This window comes from Homalodisca vitripennis, unplaced genomic scaffold (genome assembly GCF_021130785.1).
Source record: "Homalodisca vitripennis isolate AUS2020 unplaced genomic scaffold, UT_GWSS_2.1 ScUCBcl_5912;HRSCAF=12873, whole genome shotgun sequence".
Taxonomy (NCBI): domain Eukaryota; kingdom Metazoa; phylum Arthropoda; class Insecta; order Hemiptera; family Cicadellidae; genus Homalodisca; species Homalodisca vitripennis.
Genome location: NW_025782027.1, coordinates 1 through 22,378, shown reverse-complemented (window position 1 = coordinate 22,378; position 22,378 = coordinate 1). Strand labels below are relative to the sequence as shown.

General features: G+C 33.1%; 1 protein-coding gene across 1 annotated transcript; it reads left to right on the top strand.

Moving 5' to 3' along the window:
* Positions 1–1,764: 1,764 nt before the first annotated feature.
* LOC124373572 lies at positions 1,765–12,302 on the top strand. Its single transcript, XM_046831935.1, has 2 exons — positions 1,765–1,901; positions 10,614–12,302. The coding sequence occupies exon 2, from the start codon at positions 11,017–11,019 to the stop codon at positions 11,872–11,874; it is 858 nt and encodes a 285-aa protein (XP_046687891.1). The 5' UTR covers positions 1,765–1,901; positions 10,614–11,016; the 3' UTR covers positions 11,875–12,302.
* The last annotated feature ends 10,076 nt before the right edge of the window (positions 12,303–22,378 follow it).

Below are 22,378 nucleotides of genomic sequence, written 5' to 3'. Positions count from 1 at the left end.
GAAACTTTTCTCTGATCCTGGACCATGATGAATTACTCTGTGAGCATTTGTAACATATGACGTGCACAAACACTTTATTGTGTCATGTAGTTGTAACATATGGGTACACTCAAAATGCATGTATTTTGATAAACTTGGCATGATTTCAGCATTAACATGTTCATGACGACGTACCCCATTGGATACACATGATCTTTCACAACTGCCATCGTGTACCTAATCAGGTTCACAACAGGCTTTTACAAAAGTGCTTCATGCACCTGATAGGGTACACATTGCTATGCGTTTCCTTATTGCGTTTTTTATTGTTTGCCTGTCTTAGTGGTGTGTTAAATTTGATCCTGCACTTAAGTAAATAAGTCAGACCCCCTTGGGCACACAATTGCTTAATTTTTAAGGTAAATTAATTTTTGTAAGTACTTCTTGGGGTGCAAGGAACAAAACTGAAAAAAAATATTGAAATAATTTTATTTTATGCCGAATTGAGAAGCCTACACACCTTCTTTGTTGTTCTTAAACTTTTAGTGTAAAATAACTGATTATATTTTTTTGCTATTACTATTGAAAAATTGGACAGAAAATATAAAAGTCCAGAAACAAGTTGTTATCATGAATGTGTTAACACTGGAAAGCAGTATTTGAAGATGGTACTTAAGATATATATAAGTACGTTATCTGAAAATGTTTATTGTTGTAACAAGTTAGAAAATGTATAATATTTACATTTTCAGAAAATAAATAAAGTAACCCTTACAACTTTATAGGAATACAAAAATATAGCAAGAGTTTGGAAGGTGCTCATTCTAGAATTTAAAGTAATGTTTGAAGTTTTTTTATCTGGACCCATTTCAAAAGTAAGGAGAAAACTGAATAATTTCCATACTATCAGCCACCACAATGATGGAACATAAAAATTGAAGTTCAAATCTTGTTTATGAAACACTTATTATGTTGCCATGAAAATGGTCAATGTTTAAATAATTTTAAATGCTATATTTGGTTCAAACTGAACAAACTTCACATAAACAGTATTAACTGAAATTTGAATTAAAATATTCTGAAAATTATAATTATTATATTCTAAAACTTTGTTCTAAAACTATGTAATATTAAATAAATTTTCCCTTTTCCAAAATAAATCTAATTTATTTTTCAACCCCCTGAATCTGAAATTAACTATCTTTTAATGGAACAAGATACAATCTTTGTAAACTGTGGTTAACTTTTTATTCTGCTTTAACAGGCTTTCATTAGTTAGGTTATTAAAAGAAGGTTACCATTTACAAATTTTGAGAAATATTGAAATAAATACCATTATAATTTCAAAATAAATAACAAATTCTGTAATGAACGTTTTGCCAAGTTATTTATTTACTATTTAAATAGAGACAAAACTTTAATTTTGAATTGACTGTGATATTTTTACAGGGACATCAAACTATTTTATGTCCTTAGATAAGATAGTTAGTAGATACAGATATATTCATGTATTCATTCATTCACCACATATCAACATATTTGAGTTGCTTATATTTGGGGAATAGATACAAAATGTAATGTACTTTAAACTAACTTTATTTCGTTTTCATTATTAGATACCGAAGAGGATGTTGTGACCTGTATGTACATATCTAACCTCTATGTATATAACATGGTATATTAATAAAATAAACTCACCTTCTCGTCCTTGGAATGGATAAATCATGTGAAGAAAAGATGGCTGGCCTTACATCAAATTATTTTCTAGTATTTTAAAGAGGGGTCATAATTAGGATGGACAAGCTTAAGAATAAAATCTGTTTATACCATATGAAAATTTAACTTAAGGCATGGTCGGATTTACGGAAATTTTACAAAAATACATGAGAATGTGATGTATTTGTAAAACAACCAGTAATAAGGTAAGTGTATGACTGTTCCAATAATGTGTGCGCATGAGGGGAATTACTATGAAATATAAAGAATTAGTGCTGAACAAAATAAATAAAAATTAGTTAGTTTTAGTTTGAAGCTAATATGTGTTTTTATGTTTTTAATTTATGGTCTTCTATTATGATTGTCTATTCAAAGGCTAATTCTTTGAGAGATTGTGTTGGTGCACATTTTAGTGTACATGCTAACATTATATCCCTTTTGTTACACATAAAAAAATAATCATCTTTAACAGAACTTAAATCAATTATATTTTAACACCAAAATAGTGAAATATGCAGTTTTACCATAAAGTTAAATTAATCTGAAAGTGAAAACAACCTCCAGATTATTCAAGTGGAAGAGGTTAAATATTGGAGGATTAGATCGAATTGAATGTTTCTTCAAATTCACAACACCACTGTGCTTTGTTTAGCAACTCTATTTCCATTTGTTATGTTTCTAGTTATCTGAATATCATGTTTATTTTTTCCCCAATTCTTACACTTTAGATATACTTGAATGAATATAATTTTCTTCTCTTCCATAAAATAATAAAATTTGATTTTTGGAGCTAAAGTAAAAGTTTTTTTGGTATTGTAATCAAGTCAACAATAAATTTATAAACAGATGTAAATAAATAATCTTAAGCCTACAGCTTTATCAATTAGTTGTATTTTTGTAATAACAATAAAGGTAGTTCTGCCTCAAACAATTACTACATTTAGATAATTTTATATTTATAAATAATAATATTTATAATTGTATATTTATAAATAGTAAACACTTATATACTTCATATAAATCACTACTAATTGTGATATAATATGACCTTGCACAAAGCACTTGCTTGATCGCAGCTACCTGCAGATTCACATTGTGGTCTCAAGGTAGAGTAGATGTGAGCAATATCATTCCTAAATCAGTATAATTTTTCTAAATTTATTATTCCATTTTTATCTGAGTTTGTAAAACTGAAAATAAATTACATGTAAGTGAATCACACATATTCTTAATAGAAGATTTTATTATATTTCTCTATTGTGTGGGGGGAGCAGGGTATCTGCCGGATCCTCAAGGTAAAATAAAACATTTAGATATTTAAATCTTTTAAGCTCATTTTAAATTCCCTTACAATAAAATTAGGCAAAATCGGACTTAATGACCTCCATTAATTAGTTGATTACTGATACTGCTATTAGTAATGCTCTATATAAGAGCAATGTGAAGTGGAAGCTCATCTGTTTCATTTTCCAAGAGCATGACCAGAATCTTATATCAGAGGAAAATAGTGCAATATAGATTTATGTAATCATTACTACATGTGTTGTATTATGTTACCTAGTTTTTATTATTATCAGGATAAAAATAAAATATACAAACATTATTAATAACTAAAAATACCATACTGATACACATTTCACTCTGTTATTTTTAAAGCTAGTTAGATTGTAGGATTTCAAAGAAATCCAGTATTAATTCTCCAAACTCTCTCTGGTACACCCTTGTTCTTCAATGTGGTATTTCGTTATTTGCCTCTCTTCTTATATAAAGTCTATATATTTTAAAGTATTTTTTTATTTTAATGCAAAAAAAATGTTTTTCAAAGGTTTATTTAAATGTGTTTTGACTCCTCAAATACCACCAAAGTGAATGCTTAAGAAAATTAGATATCTGTGTATACGAGGTTAAAAATTCCCGGAATCGATTTAGATATATACATAGGACCAGTGGCGTAGCAAAGGGGGGGGGATCCAGGGGGTCCGGACCCCCCCCCCCGAAATTTTAAGACATATTAAAAATATAAAGCATGGAGTAGGAGAAAAAAGGAGAGTCATATCATTTACTCTTGTCTACAAACATTAAATTGATTGATTTAATTGATTAAAGTGACCGTTGTTAAAAATATATATTGTCCTTTCGTTTAAATCATAAAGTATCAAACGATACTTTTGGGCTCGGCCTTTCGGATAGTGTAGTCTAATCACGGTATTGCTATAGAGCCGCGGTCACGTGACGTCGCAAAGCAACCTAAATTGTAACACAGGCGAACATTCGACATTCAAGCGCTCGTTGTGTCAACAACTCCTGGAACAACATGAGTGACATCTTCAAGAAGATGGGACAGCGTGCCTTTGGAAGCCCCGGGCAGCCAGCTAAGAGGCCTTAGCTCTCCACCTGCCAGCTCGGCGCCTAAGAAGGTCGCTGCTCCAGGAAAGGGCCTTTTTAAAGGCCACAACGTCACCACTGCTACTGTGACATCTGACCAACCTACGGCTTCGGTTTCTACGCCCAGGATACCCTTGCTATTCCTGGACAGTGTTCTGGACTGGCCTACCTATGCCAAGAAGTTGGAGGAGTTGGCGCGGGACGGCCTGACGACAACGTTCCGCGGTGTTCACTATCGCTTGAAAGTGACCACCGTGGAGGACTTCAGGGCAATTCAGCGGTACCTATGTTCCAAGAAGCTGCCCTTCTACACTCACAAACTTTGGCGTGAAAGATCGCTTAAGGTTGTGATCAGCGGACTGCCCGACACCGATGATGTGGAGCTCTTCGATGTCTTAACTGACGAGGGCTTCGCCGTCGACGAGGTTGCACGACTTCGGACAGCCCGGGGACCTACCAGGAGCTGGCTGATCACGCTGACCAGGGACAGTGAGCGAGAGAACCCTGACACCAAGCGGGCTTGCCAAATCTACAACGTGACAAGCCTGCTCCACGTCAGGGTCTCAGTCACTGTCTACAAGAAGCCGGTCGGCCCGCCGCAGTGCTACCGGTGCCAAGGTTTTGGCCACGGCTCCGGAAACTGCGGGAGGGCCGAGAAAATGCGCGTCCGCTGCGGGGAAAATCATCTGAAGATGAACTGCCCCAAAGTCTCGACGGAGAAGGGTCACTGCTGCAATTGTGGCGGCGATCACAAACGCCAAACTATCGTGGGGGTGTCCAGCCTACAAGGAGGCCAGAGCGGCAGCTGTCCAGTTAGTCCGCAAGTCCCGGCCAACCAAACCAGCGGCGAGGCGCGATCAACGGCCCAGCCGCCCAAGCAACCAGCGCAGGACGAGTCACTAGCGGACTCCGTATCGGAGAGTGAAGCTGAGGACGACATACCGCAAAAGAAGAAGCGCCGGAGGAAAACCCCAGAACCCAGCCAACCGATTTCATCGCCCGCCAGCATCTTTGGCTGACCTTCGGTCACACAGAGGCCAGGGCGACTCCCAGGCAGAAACTAGAGTGGCCACCTACACCAGCCACTCCGCCCGCAAACAAACGGAGGCACCAGCAGCTGATTGCAGCAGCAGAAGCAGCCGCCCCCGCCCAGAGCAGCCTACAAGCCGTCTTGAAATAGCTGCGCAGCTGACCGCCCTCACCGGCTCTTCAATGAAGCAGTGGCCCTCAGTGGCACACCGACCAGCTGCTAGATTGCTGCAGGAGCAAATTATTCCAGTTGACAGGCAAGTCATTGAGCTCAACTGCTCAGATACTGCACACAGACCAGGAGGAAGCGCCCAGAGGCCATCCTAGCGACCCGACTTGGACTTGGACAGTTTAAATTAGCGACCACTTCGTTCAAATTTCGTCTTGGGGACGTAAAATGGCTGCTTAGAATTGTCACGACGTTGATTTTAGTGTCATTAAACTGTAGACGTGTATATAATTATCGAAAAAATATAAAAAATCACTTTCGGTTGGAAAATACACTTTAAACGCTCTACTGGTAAGAAGTTCCGACTACTTTGGATTTCACTGACTGAGGTATTATTTCATTTTCCTTGGTATATTCCGATCGGAAGTGATTATTTTTTTTTTCTCGATAATTATATATGTATTAGTCGGCGTTGAATTAATACCTAAAATCAATGTCCTAACAAAATTATAAATACCACTCTTACCTCAACCACACAACCAGTGAAATCCAAAATCGTCAAAACTTGAATCTGTAGAGCTTTTCTTCGGTATTTACCGACCGGAAGTGATTTTTCGCCGATAATTATATAGGTAGTCGAGTAAAGTTTATTGATAACAAAAAAAATCGTCGTCCTAACTCAATCAAAAATAGGTACCACATTTTACCTCATTAACTGAAGTCCGAAGTAGTTGAAGTTCTAATCATTAGAGTTTTCAGGTGTTTTATTTCCGACCGAAAGTGATTTTTTCCGATAATTATATACTACTCGTCTACAGTGTAATGATACAAAAAATTGTCATTATAACTCTCATTCATAAATACCTCAATCGGCTTACCAAAGTAGCCGAACTTCTAATCAGTAGAGTTTTTCCGGTGCATTTTTCCGACGTTTAGTTTGATCTGTACCCGAGCAACGCTCGAAAATTGCCCTCCTTTTCTAAAGGGTTTTCGGCCGTCAGTGGCCCAATGTCCCCGAAGGGGTATTTCATTTTTTCCACAGAATATAGTTGTATCAATTATACGCTTGAGTGAAGCTCTGTTTTGTTCTTTTTCTTTCTTATCCAGTGAATCCAACATCACTTTGGTGTCTTATACTCGGCCAGAATCGAACTTTGTAAAGTTTCTGTAGCTATACAAGAAAATTTGTGGTACTAGAATTGCTGTGAGAGTTGAATTTGCCTATTACATCTTTACACTTTCTATAAGGGCGTAGTTACTAAAGCCCATATTTTTGGTATTTACCTTTTACCAGTGAACTCATTGGCAAATAACACACAAAACTTTCCTGGATCCCCCGGTTTCGGACCCCCCCCCCCCCGAACGAAATGTCTGGCTACGCTACTGCATAGGACACTCGCACCGGTGGGAAATTTGTTTTGCAGCAGTTGTTACTACTCCTAGGAAGAGAATATCTGTAGTGTTGGTATCCTTCAGTTGCTATTGTTTACTTATGGAGAGTATTTTTGAGTGTCTGCAAGTTAACTTTCTGGATTTAAAAAAATGGCAATTTGTGAAGAGCGATCAAACATTACATTCTGTGTTTTGCTTCAAAAATCACCTAGTGAGACTCTTGAGTTATTAATCTTTGTGTATGGATACGAGGCTATGAAGACCAGTCTAGTTTATGAATGTCGTTTTTGTGAAGGTCACGTTTTTGTGAAGAATTCTCATAGTGGATAATCTACAACAACTGCAACCAGTGATGAAAATATTGAGTGAATACGGCAAGTTGTGCAAGCAAACAGGAGACTAAAATTAATGAAATTGTATTTGTGGTAAATTTACCACATGGATCCTTCATGATCATTTGAACATTCATCTATTTTTTTTTTGCTAGTGGTTCCTCAAATTTTAACTGATGACCGGAAAGGAAATAAAGTGTTAATGGCTGGTGAGTTAATTAATATGGTTGATACAGATGTAAATTTTAGGAATAAAATTGTAACTGGTAACGAAACATGGTGTTTTTTTATATATGATCCTCAAACAAAACATCAGTCCTCTAAATGGAAAATAAAAATATCTCCAAGGAAGAAAAAATTTTGCTTGGACAAAAAAAGCAAGAGGTTATGATGAAAGTATTTTAGGACTACACAGATTTAATTCATTATGAGTTCATTCCAGAGAGACAAACACTGATCAAAGAACTTTATATGGAAATTCTTAGGTGCTTAAGAGATGCTATCAGAGGGAAATGCTCTGAAAAATGTAGGAAACAATTGTTTTTTGCTTCATGATTATCCCCTTGCTCGTCGGTCTTTCTTAATGCGTAATTATCTAGCCAAGAACAGTGTTACCAGTTACCACGCTAGAACATCCATCCTACTTGCCTGACCTGGTGCCAACCAATTTCTTCCTATTCCTGTGATTGAAAACGTTGAAAAAAAATGATTCACAAAAGTGTTTTGAACAGCTTTATGTATGTTGGGAAAAGTGTGTTGGTGCAGGAGGAGAGTATTTTGAGGGAAAATAGATTTGTAAGTTTTTAACTTTGTTCAATATATAAACCGATTCCAGAAACTTTTTTACTCTATCTCGTATAATTATAATAATTTACTAGTTTAAAAAATTAAGTGTGTCTAGTTTGTTAATACCACATTACAAAATATTTAAAGATTTTAAGTTTGTATTAAAAACCTACAATTTTGAAAATATTTTTAATTTGATACAAAACTTGAACAATGGTGATTGAATGTTCAATATTTAAAGCTTATTACACACATAACAGAATAGAATTGAATCTCTCTGTTGATGTTCAAAAGCTTTGAAAGTAAGTTTCTTTAATCTTTATGGTTGGGTGTCATTGTAACTGTGGGTATTGATGGGAGGTCTAGGCATTGTCTGACCTAGATACCGCCCTGTTTAACTGTACCAGATTTATTGATCCCAACCATAAACTGCTTGATAAGGTATCGAATCACTGGCATGAGTGATCCAATAGCAGTTGAAAAATTTGTGAAGATATCACTGGTCACAAAAAGTTTAGAAGTCTTTGTGAATTATTACTGCTAAATACAAAATGTATATAATTGAAACTACAGTAGAAACCAACATAAAGTTTGAAATGATAAAATTCAGCATGTATAATTGATATGAAAAAGTTCCATATACATTGATTTTTACTTTTTTAAATTCTTTAAAACAAAATTAATCATATTTTAAAATTTAACCTCCTAATGGTTTTTGACGTAATATTATGTTTACAGTGATTGCGTAAAAGTGTGCTTCTGACATTATATTGTTCCTGTTTCATTCTGAGTTCTGCCGTAAAGCAATACTGTGGCAGGAATGATTTAGCTTTGAATGAAAGGAAAACACAGCAATTAATTTTCACTGCATCCAGAAACAAACTATGACCCTCTTCCACAGCTATCCATTGCTGACTCAACCAAATATCTTGGCATAACCATCGACAGCACTCTCTCATGGACACCCCACGTAGACCATCTTATTAAAAAACTGAGCAGCAGTGTATACGTCATTAGAAGAATGAACCAAATAGGTGACTCTCAAACAGCAAAGATCGCATACTTTGCCTTGTTTGAGTCGCACTTGAGGTATGGCTTGGTGGCCTGGGGTGGAACAAACAGCCCAGAACTTACATAGAGTGCTGGTTGTACAAAAGAGAGCGATCAGAGCCCTCACAGGTCTGAAACTGTCGTGAGAGTTGCAAAGAAGCTTTTAAGGAGCAAAAAATCCTGACTGTAGTGGCACTGTATATTCTCGAGACCATCATGCACGCTGTCACATCTAACCAAACAAGACTGGCAAACCAACACCACTACAACACCAGAAACAGACACAACTTTCTTCTGGACTCTCATCACCTCAGCCTTTACGAAAAAAAAAGCCCTCATACAAAGGCACTATGTTGTTCAACATGCTTCCTGACCATTTGAAGACCCTACCCGTAAGAAACCTGAAGACTGCTACAAAAAATTGGCTGCTGCAACAATCAATCTATTCTGTGAAGGAGTTTCCTTGACTGGAGGAATAACGCAACAACAGAACATCCATAACCAATGCTTTTATATTTGCTGATGTATGTAAATAATCTGACTCTATTACTTTTCTCCAAGAAAATGTTAATAAAGAACTGTTTGATTGATTGATTGATTGATTGAATACTGAACAAGAAACACTTGTAAAACAGCTACTGTGTTGTGTTGCATGTCAGTCATCCTGAAGTACAGTTTGAGGACTTTAGCTGCGTACGTGACCTTGAGTGTGTGGTGAGGGGTGGCGCGGTGGTAGCATTATGCGCTGCGTCCCGAAAACATTTCCTGTGACTCATAGGTAAAACCCTCTTTTCAGGAGTCGTATTGGCCCAAATAAGTCATCACACTCGCTAAAATCAGTCTGTTTTGCGACAATGCTGATTGTGGTGGAATTAAATAATAAGAGAATACCAAATAATAGCAATAATAGGAATTACCCTTGTTTTTCAGTGGTTATAGTGTTGTTTAACGTGTTTTTTGAAAATATCAATACTAATCTGCAAATCTAAATCGTGAGTTTAAAGTCGTTAAAGAGATTGTTGCGCCTTCATCTCAGCGGCTAGCACGTAAACGCAACCCGCCACACAGATAGCGTTTATTTGTTGAAAGGGTAGTTTTTGGGCCCTACAAGCACAGCTAAATTCCTCCAACTGTATTTTATGGTGTTATTTCTAGTGTTTATTGTACCATGGAAATATCCTATGGACAAAGAGACGATTTGCTTTGTTTATGTCATGATACGAACACGGATTGTGAAAATATAATAGTTAATGTATACAAAATTTTAAAAAGACAATAAATAAATATTTTTAAATAAAAGAGTACATATCTAAACTCTACAAACCTGTTTCTGTAAAAAAACAGCAAAATTATTTAAGTAAAACCAGATATTTTAGGGTACAAAAATAAAAAAATTAAGGGGTTAAACACATTTTTAGTCAAAAGAACATTCTTCTTATTAAGAGCACTTAAATTGAAAAATTGTATAGCCTTTAATAAGATTGTTTAAAAATTAGTATAGACTGCATACTCATAAAAAGTATCGTTATACCTTTGTATACAATACAATTGAAATCTTGTAGGGCTGAAAGATTCTCTGATATTTTTGGATAGTTTGGAAACGGTGCTTAGATTCCAATTCTGAATAAAATTAAAATGAACTTTATATGAAGAGAAAAAGTTATACCATATTTTCGTGCATCTTAGTACAGTATATATTTAGATATAAGTAATAATAAGCAAAAAATGTGCATATTATTAATATTATAAAAAACTGACTTAATCTTCTTTTTTAGGAATAATGGCAATCTATTCACCCTGGCTTGATAAATCATTTTATGTCAGTATCCTCCAGTCAGATGAGGATGCAAGAGGAGGTCACAGTCCTGTGTATGTCATCAGCTGCAAAGTTCAGCCTGCTGTGGATAGCAGTTGCCACTACATGAGTACCATAGAGAGGGTGCTGGTAGAGTATTGTGTTAGTAGCAACAATAACATCAAGACTCGGTCCTTTCTTATAAAAGCACCTTTAGCAAATAGCAATATCAATGAAAGTATTCTGATAGACAATGAAATCCTCATGTATGATGAGATCATTCCAAAAATACTGGAAATCGCCCAGTTGGAAGTGGCACCTAAAAGGTACATTTCTCCCCTGACCGAAGTTTTAGTGATGGATGATTTAAAAGAGGCGGTTACATGATGTGTGACTCCATTAAGAGATTAGACTATAAGCATGCAAAAGCAGTTTTGGTCACGTTGGCCAAGTTTCATGCAGCCTCGGTAGCTATCAAACGTGACCATCCTGAAGCTATAGAGCGAAATGGTGTTGAAACCGTGTATACACACGATCCTAGATACGCTGAGAGATTCAAACCTCGAATACTGATGAGGTTGTACGGCCTGGCAAAAGTGTTGCAAACGATAAAAGGATGTGAAAAGTTTGGTGATATTCTGATTGGTGCCGAAGAAGTTTTTTGGGATCTGATCGCAGAAACGTTTAAGCCCAACAGTAAACTCAATGTTCTCAACCATGGAGATTTTTGGACAAATAACATGTTGTTTAAATACGACAGTGCAGGGTTCATTAGTGATGTTAAGCTGATTGACTATCAGATGCGGAGATATTGCAGCCCAGCTATTGACTTGCTCTATTTGTTCTTCACCAGTGCCGACGATGGAGTGCGGATGAGGATGTATGAACTGTTGGAGATGTATCGTCACACACTCAACAGTTCTCTTGCTGAGCTAGGGTGTCCACAGCGCCTGTCCAGGAATGATCTGAAAGAGGATATCTCCAAGTGTAGTCCTCTAATCTTACTGATTTGCCTCTACCTTCCTGTTATATTTCCTGACCCAGACAATCATTTTGATGTGAGCAAGGTTGAAGCCTCCGAGGAGAGTATGACCAGTTTAGATTTTGATGTCAATCCAATTTTGCTTCCTTTCAAAAACAAATATTTTAGAATGGCTCTCCCGGAAATGTGCAAGGAACTTGAGACAATGAAAATTTTTAAGATTCTCATGAGAAATAAGAAACATAAGAAGAAACACTAGCAATAGGTGCATTACTGCAAATGTTGTTGAGTTATTTTTTGTAAATAGTATATTATTTACAGGTAATTTTAGTTAACAATGTTGTAAAAATAATGCAATGAGTTAATAAGCACTCTTTAATAGTTTAACTTATAGAAGTGAAACACTGGATTTCAACATGGGACTAAAGATGTTACTTTTTGTTCTCCTTCATTTGATTATATGTTACTACGCTCTGTAATATGCCAGTCTAGTACTTGTAGAACGTAGTAAATATTCATATTTATTTACTAAAAACAAAATTATTTGCTTCTACGACTCACACAAACAACTATAAAAGATTTTCTTTATACTATATAAAAATGCAACTGTCACTAAGTACTGAATACCTTTTTACATTTAATAAGTGCACATGTAAAAATATACGAGTACAATAGCTTTTTTTAACATTTTAAAAACATTATTGAACTACATACTCTAGTTTTTTCTCAGTTTTATAAACCTAATCATAATAATAGTATAAATGTGAAAGTGAATTCGTTACGATTTCACATGTAAACTATTCAACTGATTGATTGTATTGAAATTTTACCATGGTCATTCTTAAGCTCCCCTATGTTAATTTAGGTCTATTCTTATTTCGAAAACCCCTCCATCCTACAATCCAATGGTATCTAAAACTCTGAAAAAATACATTTCTTGGTCTCTAAAGATGCATTACATCCAAATATTATTAATTGAAAGAGAATATTGAATGTAATCAATTGTTGTGAGTAAACATTGTTTTATGACAACACAATCATGTTTCTTTAATTTAACAACTATTTTAAATTTGTTTACTTTTATAGTATGAAAGCATAGAGTAAGCTTGATACTAAAACACTTCTTATTTTAATCTTTTCTGTAACTGATGTTGAGCACAGAGTAAGAGAATATACAGATAAAAAAAATTTAAAAAGTGTTGGCAAAAATATACTTTTAACAGTAAATTTTAGCAAATATTAAGTGTGCAGTGCTTGGCAATTATTATAATACAGGTATAAAAGACAGTTACTATCTAACTTTTAATATAAGTTAAAATATGGTTACAAATACTCATCTTAACTATCTTTTGACAAAACTAGACTTCTGTATTTGTACTGTATTTTCTTAGTCCAGAAACAAGGCAAAATGAACTTGGGAAAAAATATTAAGATCAGAGTAAATTATAATGGCCATAAATATAGACTTTTTGATAGATTTTCTTGATTGTAGCAACAAGGCAATCTTAAAATTGGCTTTGAAAATATTATTAAGTCGAGCCAGAAGTGCCCATATATGTGCAAAGCCTATAAAATTGCATCTCATGGGTAATTGCTAGTAAGCTATAAATTGAAACAAAATATGTTTCTAACATATTCATTTCAAAACAAATTTAAAATATTTTAGTTTTAAAGGTTATAACTCAATGATACTCATTTATTACCAGTAAAGATTACATACATTGTCACATTGAAAAACACAATATTGTACATTTCAATTTTAAAAGCAATGCAATCCTCCAGTTCGTCCAGATCTTTAAAAGAAGTGATATATTAAATAAATAAATCAATTAAAACAAATCAATTAATTAATTAAAAACTAATTACAACACAGATAAAAGAATTTCCCAAGATCAATAACAATTATCTAATTTATGACTAATCCCAAAAAACTCATCCACTTTATAAAGTGGGTGTTTCCAAAAGGAAATATCCAATTTGTCTTTTGAAAATACCAAATGGCAGTGATCTTAATCCATTTGGCAGTGTGTTCCATAATTTTTGCCCAAGAGATAATGTTGCTAATGAATATTGTTTGGAAATCAGTTTTTTGGTTACAATATTGTTTGCGCCCCTTGTGTTATATTGGTGGATGTTTTTATATGTTAGGTTGTTTGACGTAGCCATATAAAGCAACAGTTTATACAGAACTAAACAAGAGACTGTCATAATATGAAGTTCTTGAAATTTTGAAATTCTTTTTACATGAATCCTTATAGCCAATACCAGAAATATAACGTACTGCATTTTTTTGTATTAATAAAATTTTATTAATGTTCTTCTTAAATGTATTTCCCCATATTTCAATACCATAAACCAACTGAGAGTAAAAAAATGCATAATATACCATTTTAAGAGCTTTTTTTGTTGCAAAATTCAGACAGTTTTCTCATCATAAATATTGCTTTAGATAACTTTAAACAGAGAGTAGTTATATGGTCATTCCAATTTAAATTGTTGTTGATAATCAATCCGAGAAATTTTGTAGAATCATACATTGGTATTACTAAATTGTCAACTGCTATTTGAAATTCAAAGAAAGATTTTTTTATTTGAAGTAAAATTGACAGCTGTTGATTTATTTGCGCATTTACTGTTAAAAAGTTTTCATTAAAGTATTGCACTATATTATTAATTTGTATATTTGCTATGATTTATAAATCCTCCAAATTTTTGTGTTTATATAGTATAGATGTGTCATCTAATAACAAATTGTTCATTATATTTTTTGTTCAACATCCTTTTAGAGCATTGATATAAATAACAATATAAAACAAATGAAAATGAAGGAAGGATCTAAAAATATTGTTCACTACTCAAATAACCACCATAAAAAGTTTTCTACAGTTATTTGTTTAGGAATAAAAACCTTTTAATAAATTAAATGCAACTTGATCTTTGTCAATGTTAAAAAGTTTCCACTAAGCCGTCATAGAACATTGTAGGACATGTGTATTCAATTAAATTACAAAAAGAGGAATTTTATGCTATGTTTGTATAGAATAACACTTTTGTAAAACCATTAAATGCAAATCTGGGCATCATTTTATAACCTGTATGTTTTATACTCTTATATTATATATTGTATGCAAACTGTTTTTGTTATTTATTTGTGTGTAATACTGTAAATATTAAAATAATAAATTATTTTTTTCAAACATAGCATATTAATCAGATACAAGAGGCTCTCTCCTGTAATGAGGGTGAGTCTGTAAGTAGACAGCCAGGATTGCAAATATCGCTGAAGATATTCCACACAGTATTCATCATTATCCTTTCGCCACAGAAAAAATTCAAAGCTTCTTACTCTGGCATTCTATGCAATTATTAAACACTTTAAATGATTGAGTCTTAAATCCACTTATACAAAATCTTGTTGAGTTTTGTAAACAGTTTTTCAAGCACACGTTGTGAATTAAAATTTAGGTTGAAATTTATCAACATTCATATAGTTCACTGCCAGAGATAAAATTTATATTGTCATAGACTGTAAACATGTACAGCATGCATGATGCAGCCTTTAGAACACAAGGCTGTACACATTTCAAAAGAAGATTTACTAAAACCTATTAAAGGTTTTACTGCAAAATTTGTCTAAAAATCTTTGACCAATTATGGCAATTAATTTGTTATTTGGCATCCACATGTTTTCTTTAAAGTTTCAAAAGAAGCAAGAGTAAAAGAAGAAAATGTAAAGCTGTAATTATAGACAAATATACTTTATTTTTGGCTGATCAGTTGGCGTTGCAGACACTGAGAGCTGAAGCTTGTCACTCCTCTTCCCCATACTTCCTATTTCGTTCTTATCTACTGGACTTATCAGTAGTTAATAAAGTATTCTTGTGACTGAGGATCGTATTAAAAATATATATAGTAGAACTCCATTAATCCAGCATGCTAGTTCGGCACGCTTGATAATCCTTTGGAAAAAGCCTTTTGGAAAAAGTTAACATTTTCTTGAACAACACAAAATATCAATAATATATACAAATCAACATTTCTTCCATTCGTGGTGGACACAGCATTTTATACAAGTGTGGATAAGAGGCTAGGCGTCATATTCAGACAATTTCCTGTGATATCGATAAGACTTGACTCTTACTTTGACTCAAAAGTTTGACATAGTGAAGAAGTTTGAGAAATGATGAACCGGGATGAACGTGCCCTTGATCTTGACCGTGTTCCACCCAATTGTTGTGATACGTAGGTTACTCACTGTAAATAGACCGTTTTTAAAATAGCTCTTGTATATTGACATATAATGAGAACTACCTGAAGGTTATATTTAAATAATAAAAACATGTTTAACTGTGATTATTTGTTTATTTATTATGTCTACATTATTTCTCTGATGTATATCCAATAATCCAGCATATTTGATAATTTGGCATGGCTCCAAATAGTCCTGACCATGCCAGATTAACGAATGTTTACTATGATGTGAACTGAATTGGAGCTTAACTTTAGTATCGGACAATTTGGGTCTTTGTTTTGAAAATGATTGTGGATATAAATTTTATTCAGTTTTACATTCTCCTTACTGTTTAAAATATTATGCTTTCTATTTGATATTTAAAAGGCTAATTGTATGCTGAGTGATATAGTCTTTACATAGTAGGGTGGATTGAAAATAATGAATATTTTAATTTATAAACGCTTTGGTGCGGAAAAGTTGCCTATTGCATTGAGAATAAAAATTATACCAGAAAAAACCAAAATCTGTTAACATCTGGTTGCGCAGTGAACTTAAATTTTATAAACATTTGTGAAAATCTGTCTATTTTGTAATTTTTTTCCTACTATTCAACGCTTTAAGAACGTGCTTCATGCTTTAGTTTTCTATATTTGGTTTATATTTTAAATAACCCAAATAAATTATAATATAATCAATTGTTAAATGTTTTCTGCTCGCGCAGTGTCTTGAAAAAAGTTAAATTCACCAATATTTCGAATGTTTCGAAGCGTGACTCTTTATTTGTTTAATCCTGAACAAATCCTGAATAACCCTATAGTTCATCGACAAAACTTGTAATATACAACAGCCAATGATTTACAGTAGAGAATTTCTGCTGCAGTAAAGAGAGAATATGCAGAGAACCTGCACCTCCAAGTACTAAGGCAACAAAATGCCATAAAAAATTAAACTGACAACAACAACAAAAAAACTCTCTAAATGTGATCAACTCAGAAATAAAGCAAAAACAATACCATTAAAATTTAGTTGTGAAGGGGAAAAGGAGACTACATATCCAGAGAAAATGGTGAACTTCCTTAACAGCTTCTTTATAAATGTAGCTAATAATATCACTCGCAACAACATTCAGCAACATTCAGGGTGCAGTAGATCCTCCTTTAAAAACAAAAGCTTCAATATTATTTTTAAACTTACAAACAGTCTCGAAATGAAAAAATTATCAGATCCTTAAAATTAATATCCTTAGTAGGATGTGATAGAAATGTCATCCAGACTACCAAAATGAACCAACTGATTCCATGATAGACAAATAATACATTTACCCATCAGCACTGAAACTAGCTAAAGTCTACCTAAAATTCAAGCAAGAAACTCCAACTCAACCATCCAGTATTAGGCCAGTATCAATCATCCCGACTTTTTTGAAAACTTGTAATTGAAAACTCCTTGAATACCTGAAAACCAAAAACCTTCTAACTTCACACCAACATGGCTTCTTTGCAAGAAAATCCATAATAACAGCCCTAAAATCATTTGAATTCTTATCAACCAACTAAAACCAATAATACCTTCACAGCAATATTATTTGAATATAGATTTTGAATGTCTTAACCACGAACACTTTGTTACAAAACTGACAAGAATGGGCATTTGAGGAACAGCCAAAGAATGTTGAACTGCACACAAAACAGTATAAAATCAGTTTTTCAAATCAATAATACCAATTCACGAATAACTTACCAAGATACATGCAAGACTACAGCAAATCTTATATGTATACTTACAACAAACTGCACTTTCTTAGAATAACTAGAAATAGCCTCATTTGAAGCTTTGCCAATGACTATCCAATATTACCATATCAATGACCTGGTCACAATAGAAATAAGGCCAAAGGACTACTGTATTGTAAAACCACCGGAGACTACTTGTTTAGAAAAAATAACCTTCACAACTTATTTAAGAGTGATAATAAATGACAGTCCCTCATGGACACCCCAGGTTGCCCTTAACCACATTGGAAAACCTTAGTGCTGGCTTGTATGACATAGGAGGATGAAACAAATCAGTGACACAGGCACAACCAAAGTAGCATATTTTTCTCTTTTTGTGTCACACACCTCCGATATGAATTGCCAACTTATTTAACTGGAGAGCTCCTCAATCAAGATAATGGAAAACTATAACACAAAATCTCATTTGACGGAAAAATTGTATATCAGTATCATTCTAAACACTATTTGATGTAAAAAAATTACAATTTTGAGACACTTTTAGGTCTTGATAATAAATAATATTTATTTTTTACTTAATATAAACGGTATATACAGTAAAGGTTATCCATGAATTCTCAAAATAAATGCAACCTGCTCTGAACCTAATTAAAAATGAATCCCATTGTAATAAAAGTAGAAACCAAACCAAAATAATTGATTCAGACACCTTTAACAATATTTTATTAATGTAGCTTTTCAAATCAATAATAAAAAAGTACCCAATAGTTTTCAATATACCATTGGATCATTAAGTAAGTACTTTAACAACTGTAATATTGTAAATAGTAATTTTAAGTGGAAGAAAATATCAACCAGCGATATTTTAAGATCTGTAAGTAGTTGAGCTCTTCAAAAAGTGATTTCTCTATCACTATGACTTCTCAAAGAAGGTAATAAAAGATGTTATAGATTTATAGCTGAACTTTTGATGTATCTGTTTAGTTTTTGGATACAAAATGGAGTTTTTTCTCAATGTTTAAAAATTACAAAGACAGTACCAATTTTTAAGAAGAGAAACAAGGTTTGCTCATCAAGTTATCGGCCCATAGCATTAGTTACTTTATGTAGTAAAAATTTTTAAAACACTGTATAAAAAAACAATCTTTTGAATATTTTAAGAACAATTATTTCTTTTGCAAGGAAGCTGTAGAAATTTTTTTGATAATGTTACAATAAAGTTTGAAAATAAAATTACAACATATGTATTACCTATTTACCTATCTAAGGTGTTTTATTGTATTTTGCATATTCTTCTACTTGAGAAGCTGTACTATTATGGTATAAAAAGGAAGGAAACTCAGTTTTTTTTAGTCTTATTTAAATGGCAGGAAATAAATGGTTTTACAAGGTGAAGGTCATTCCACAGTAAGAGATATTAAAATTGGAGTACCGCAGGGATCAGTATTGAGTCCCTTTTAAAATCAATAGCTGTAATCATTTTGCTGCTATTCTACCATGTAAATCAGTGTTATATGCAAATGATACAACATTCATAAACTCAAATTCTGAGCTGGTGCAACTGCGGACTGATCAAACATTAGCAATGAAAGTAGCCGGTAAGTGGTTTGAAGATAACTACACAGCTGTTAACGGTAGTATAACAGAATATATGTAATTTTCTTTATACAATGACGTATTAATTACTACTCATGGTTTCTATTAGACTACTTAGGATCCTCTTAGACTCGGGTTATGTTGGAGCAATCATACAGACTAACTATGTGCTAAGCTAGCCAGAGTGACTTTTGCTGTGGTTTCTTAACAGTGATGTCAGCAAATTAAGTTTTTGATGTTGTTAGTGTATTATTATAATATGCCTATTTTTAAAATTGTTAATGTTATTTTATTTTAATTGTTATGTTTATTTTTGTTAATTATTTATTTAGAATTACGCTTATTTGTTTTAGAAAACTATGTGATTTAATATTATATCTTAGACAGCTATTTTTGATTTTAACTTTTTTTACAATTACAGTAGTAACAACTGAGTATTGGTTTGGTTTAAGTCTGTTTAATTAATGATTGGGTCATGTCTGCCGATGTCTATTGCACTTTTGTAATGTGCTTAAAGACTAATAAAGATCTTGAGTCTAGGACACTGAATAAAAAATTTTAGATCTTTGTAGCTTTCAAACAGAAGTTGTCTTTAGAGAGCAGAGGGACACTTCTTGAAAATCTCGCCAGAAATACATGTGAATCAATTTAATTTGGAATGTAAATGTCAATGTCAGTAGGAAACCTAAACATTTTTTGAAAGATAAAATTAAAAACTTTATAATACACAGAGAAAGACTATATATATAATTTATATATATATATATATATATATATATATATATAATATATATATATATATAATATAAATTAATATATATTTTTTATTAAAAATAAAATAAACCAGTAAATTAACTTCTAAAATGACTATATTTAGAATCTATTGCCTGAGTTCCATCACAAGTTCAACTGCCCTTCAATCAACCTCTTTCCGAATTCTCCTAATCAGATTGTTAGCGAAATAATAGGAAATCCATTCCCTTATGCTTACAGTACATCCCCTATCACAATCTGCCATACAACAGCAACATGAGATTCTGGCAATGAACCACAAATACGTACATCAGTCTTCTCATCAATCTCTGGAACAGACTGTAGTACCTGCCTCGACAAGTGGGAAGGTAATAACAAAGACGAGCTTTCTACAAATGTAAGAGCAGAGACATGGGTGTCTCAGGCTGACATTTTAGGTAAGGTAACGTATGTTTTTGTACTAGTTAATCTAAAGCGTAGTAATTTTGTTAGAATTTTATTTTCAATAAAGAAAATTATATAAACACATTGTATATATTATAGTATTTTTTATTTAAGTATCTTAATGTGCACCTCTTCCAGTTTTTAGCAATGTATGATAGAAAATTTCACCATTAATTAACATATAAAAAATAAAAAGAGTGATATTAATAAAACAGCATAGAACCGAAAGAACATACATCTTCAATCATTTGGATTTTTACAGTTTTTTTAATTTTTATTAATGTAATAGTGTTTTTAAACTGGTACTGTGAGCAGCACATCGTAACTGCCACCTGTTTGTGACACATGGAGGACTTCATAGCCTGCTGGAATCTCTTCATTACGGAGTGCCTGTAGTTGGTTTTCCCGTCTTTTGAGACCAACTCCGCAACTTGGTCAATCTTCAGGAGCGTGGAATTGCCACATACTATACTCTTGATCAACTCCTGATGTCCACATTCACAAGAGCCATCCTACTAATGCTTAATATATATATAATTATATATATATATATATATATATATATATATATATATATATATATTAAATATAGTAGTTAGAAACTAATATTATTACGCTATGAACTTGATTATACTGCAGGAAAAATCAAATTTCACACACCCAGTTCACAAAAGAGTTGTCAAATTTTTAAATAATTTTTGTGAAATAAATCTAAAATTTAATCAAATTAGAAAAAAAATAATAAGAAACATATAACAACTAACTTAGCAATTGAAAATAAAAATTAAATTTGCTGATCATTAGCAAAGTTTATTACTTGAAGGACTAGAAAAAAGTGTTTTTTTCTGTCTGTCTGCATGATGTTTAAGAACTATAAACATGAAATTTTGCATCAAGCTTCATTTCCATGTAGGTAACATTAAGAAAGTGTATGTCACTTGAGATTTAGCTGAGCATAATTGAAGCATATTACTATTGTGCATTGTGTATTGTGCAGTAGGTTCACACAATGTCTCTTTTGTCTGCCGGGAGGTGTAAACATTTCTTTTCTGTACAAGTATCTGTTCACAGGACATCTCAAGAATGAAGCAAGCTATAGACTTGAAATTCTGTGTGCGGCCTCAGTGAAGCCTGTTACGTGACATGTAGTGTTGCATACTTCTACCTTGTTGCAGTAAAAAAGAATGTTATACTTAGGTAAAGTGTTAGTGTACATAAAATCCAATGCTATCAATCAATCAATCAATTCATTTCTTTTTCTTTAATCAATTCCTTTATTGTCATTAAACAAACATACATACATTTTGTAATAGACATTGTCAAAGTAGGAACATAAAATTATAACTCTAATGCTAAAAAATATAAATAGTAAAGGCCTTACATACATAAAAACATATAAAATATTAGTACTATAATTGGATTAGGACTAGTGGAATATTGTTAAAACTGTGAAAGGTCACCTCATGTCAGCAGTTTCCCGAGTCCTCAACACAATATAAAGGCTCTTTAAATTTTTAAGAACACAATTTTTGTAAAACGTTTTTTTTAAAATTATTGTACAGCTAACATTCTTAGCAGCTAATGGTAACTTATTAAACAGTTTGACCCCAATGTAAACCATAACTGTGTTGTGTTTTTACTTTAGATCTAAACGATATTTTACCAATCTAATTAGGCACCTTATTTCTAGGTGTTATGCTCATGGGCAACTACCTCTTAGTGTTATATTCATCGCCCAAATGTTCTTTAACTATAGATCAGGAACATTGGAGGAATATACATTGAGGGAACAGTTAATTATGCCTAAGGCTCATGTAAAATGTGATCTAACAGCTATTCCAGAATAGCCTAATACCTGGGAAAACACATCTGTTTGCTCTGCAGCTTTTGCCATTTTAAAAAACCTCCGTTTGCACCAAGGGCGTTTTTCCCCACAAGGATTAGGGCCATACAAATATGTGCGAGTGGAAAAAGGCCATAGCTATGCATTTATGACTAAACTG

Bases quoted from the DNA above. Each gene is read 5' to 3' on its own strand.
- LOC124373572 (XM_046831935.1), top strand. From the start codon at position 11,017: ATGATGTGTGACTCCATTAAGAGATTAGACTATAAGCATGCAAAAGCA.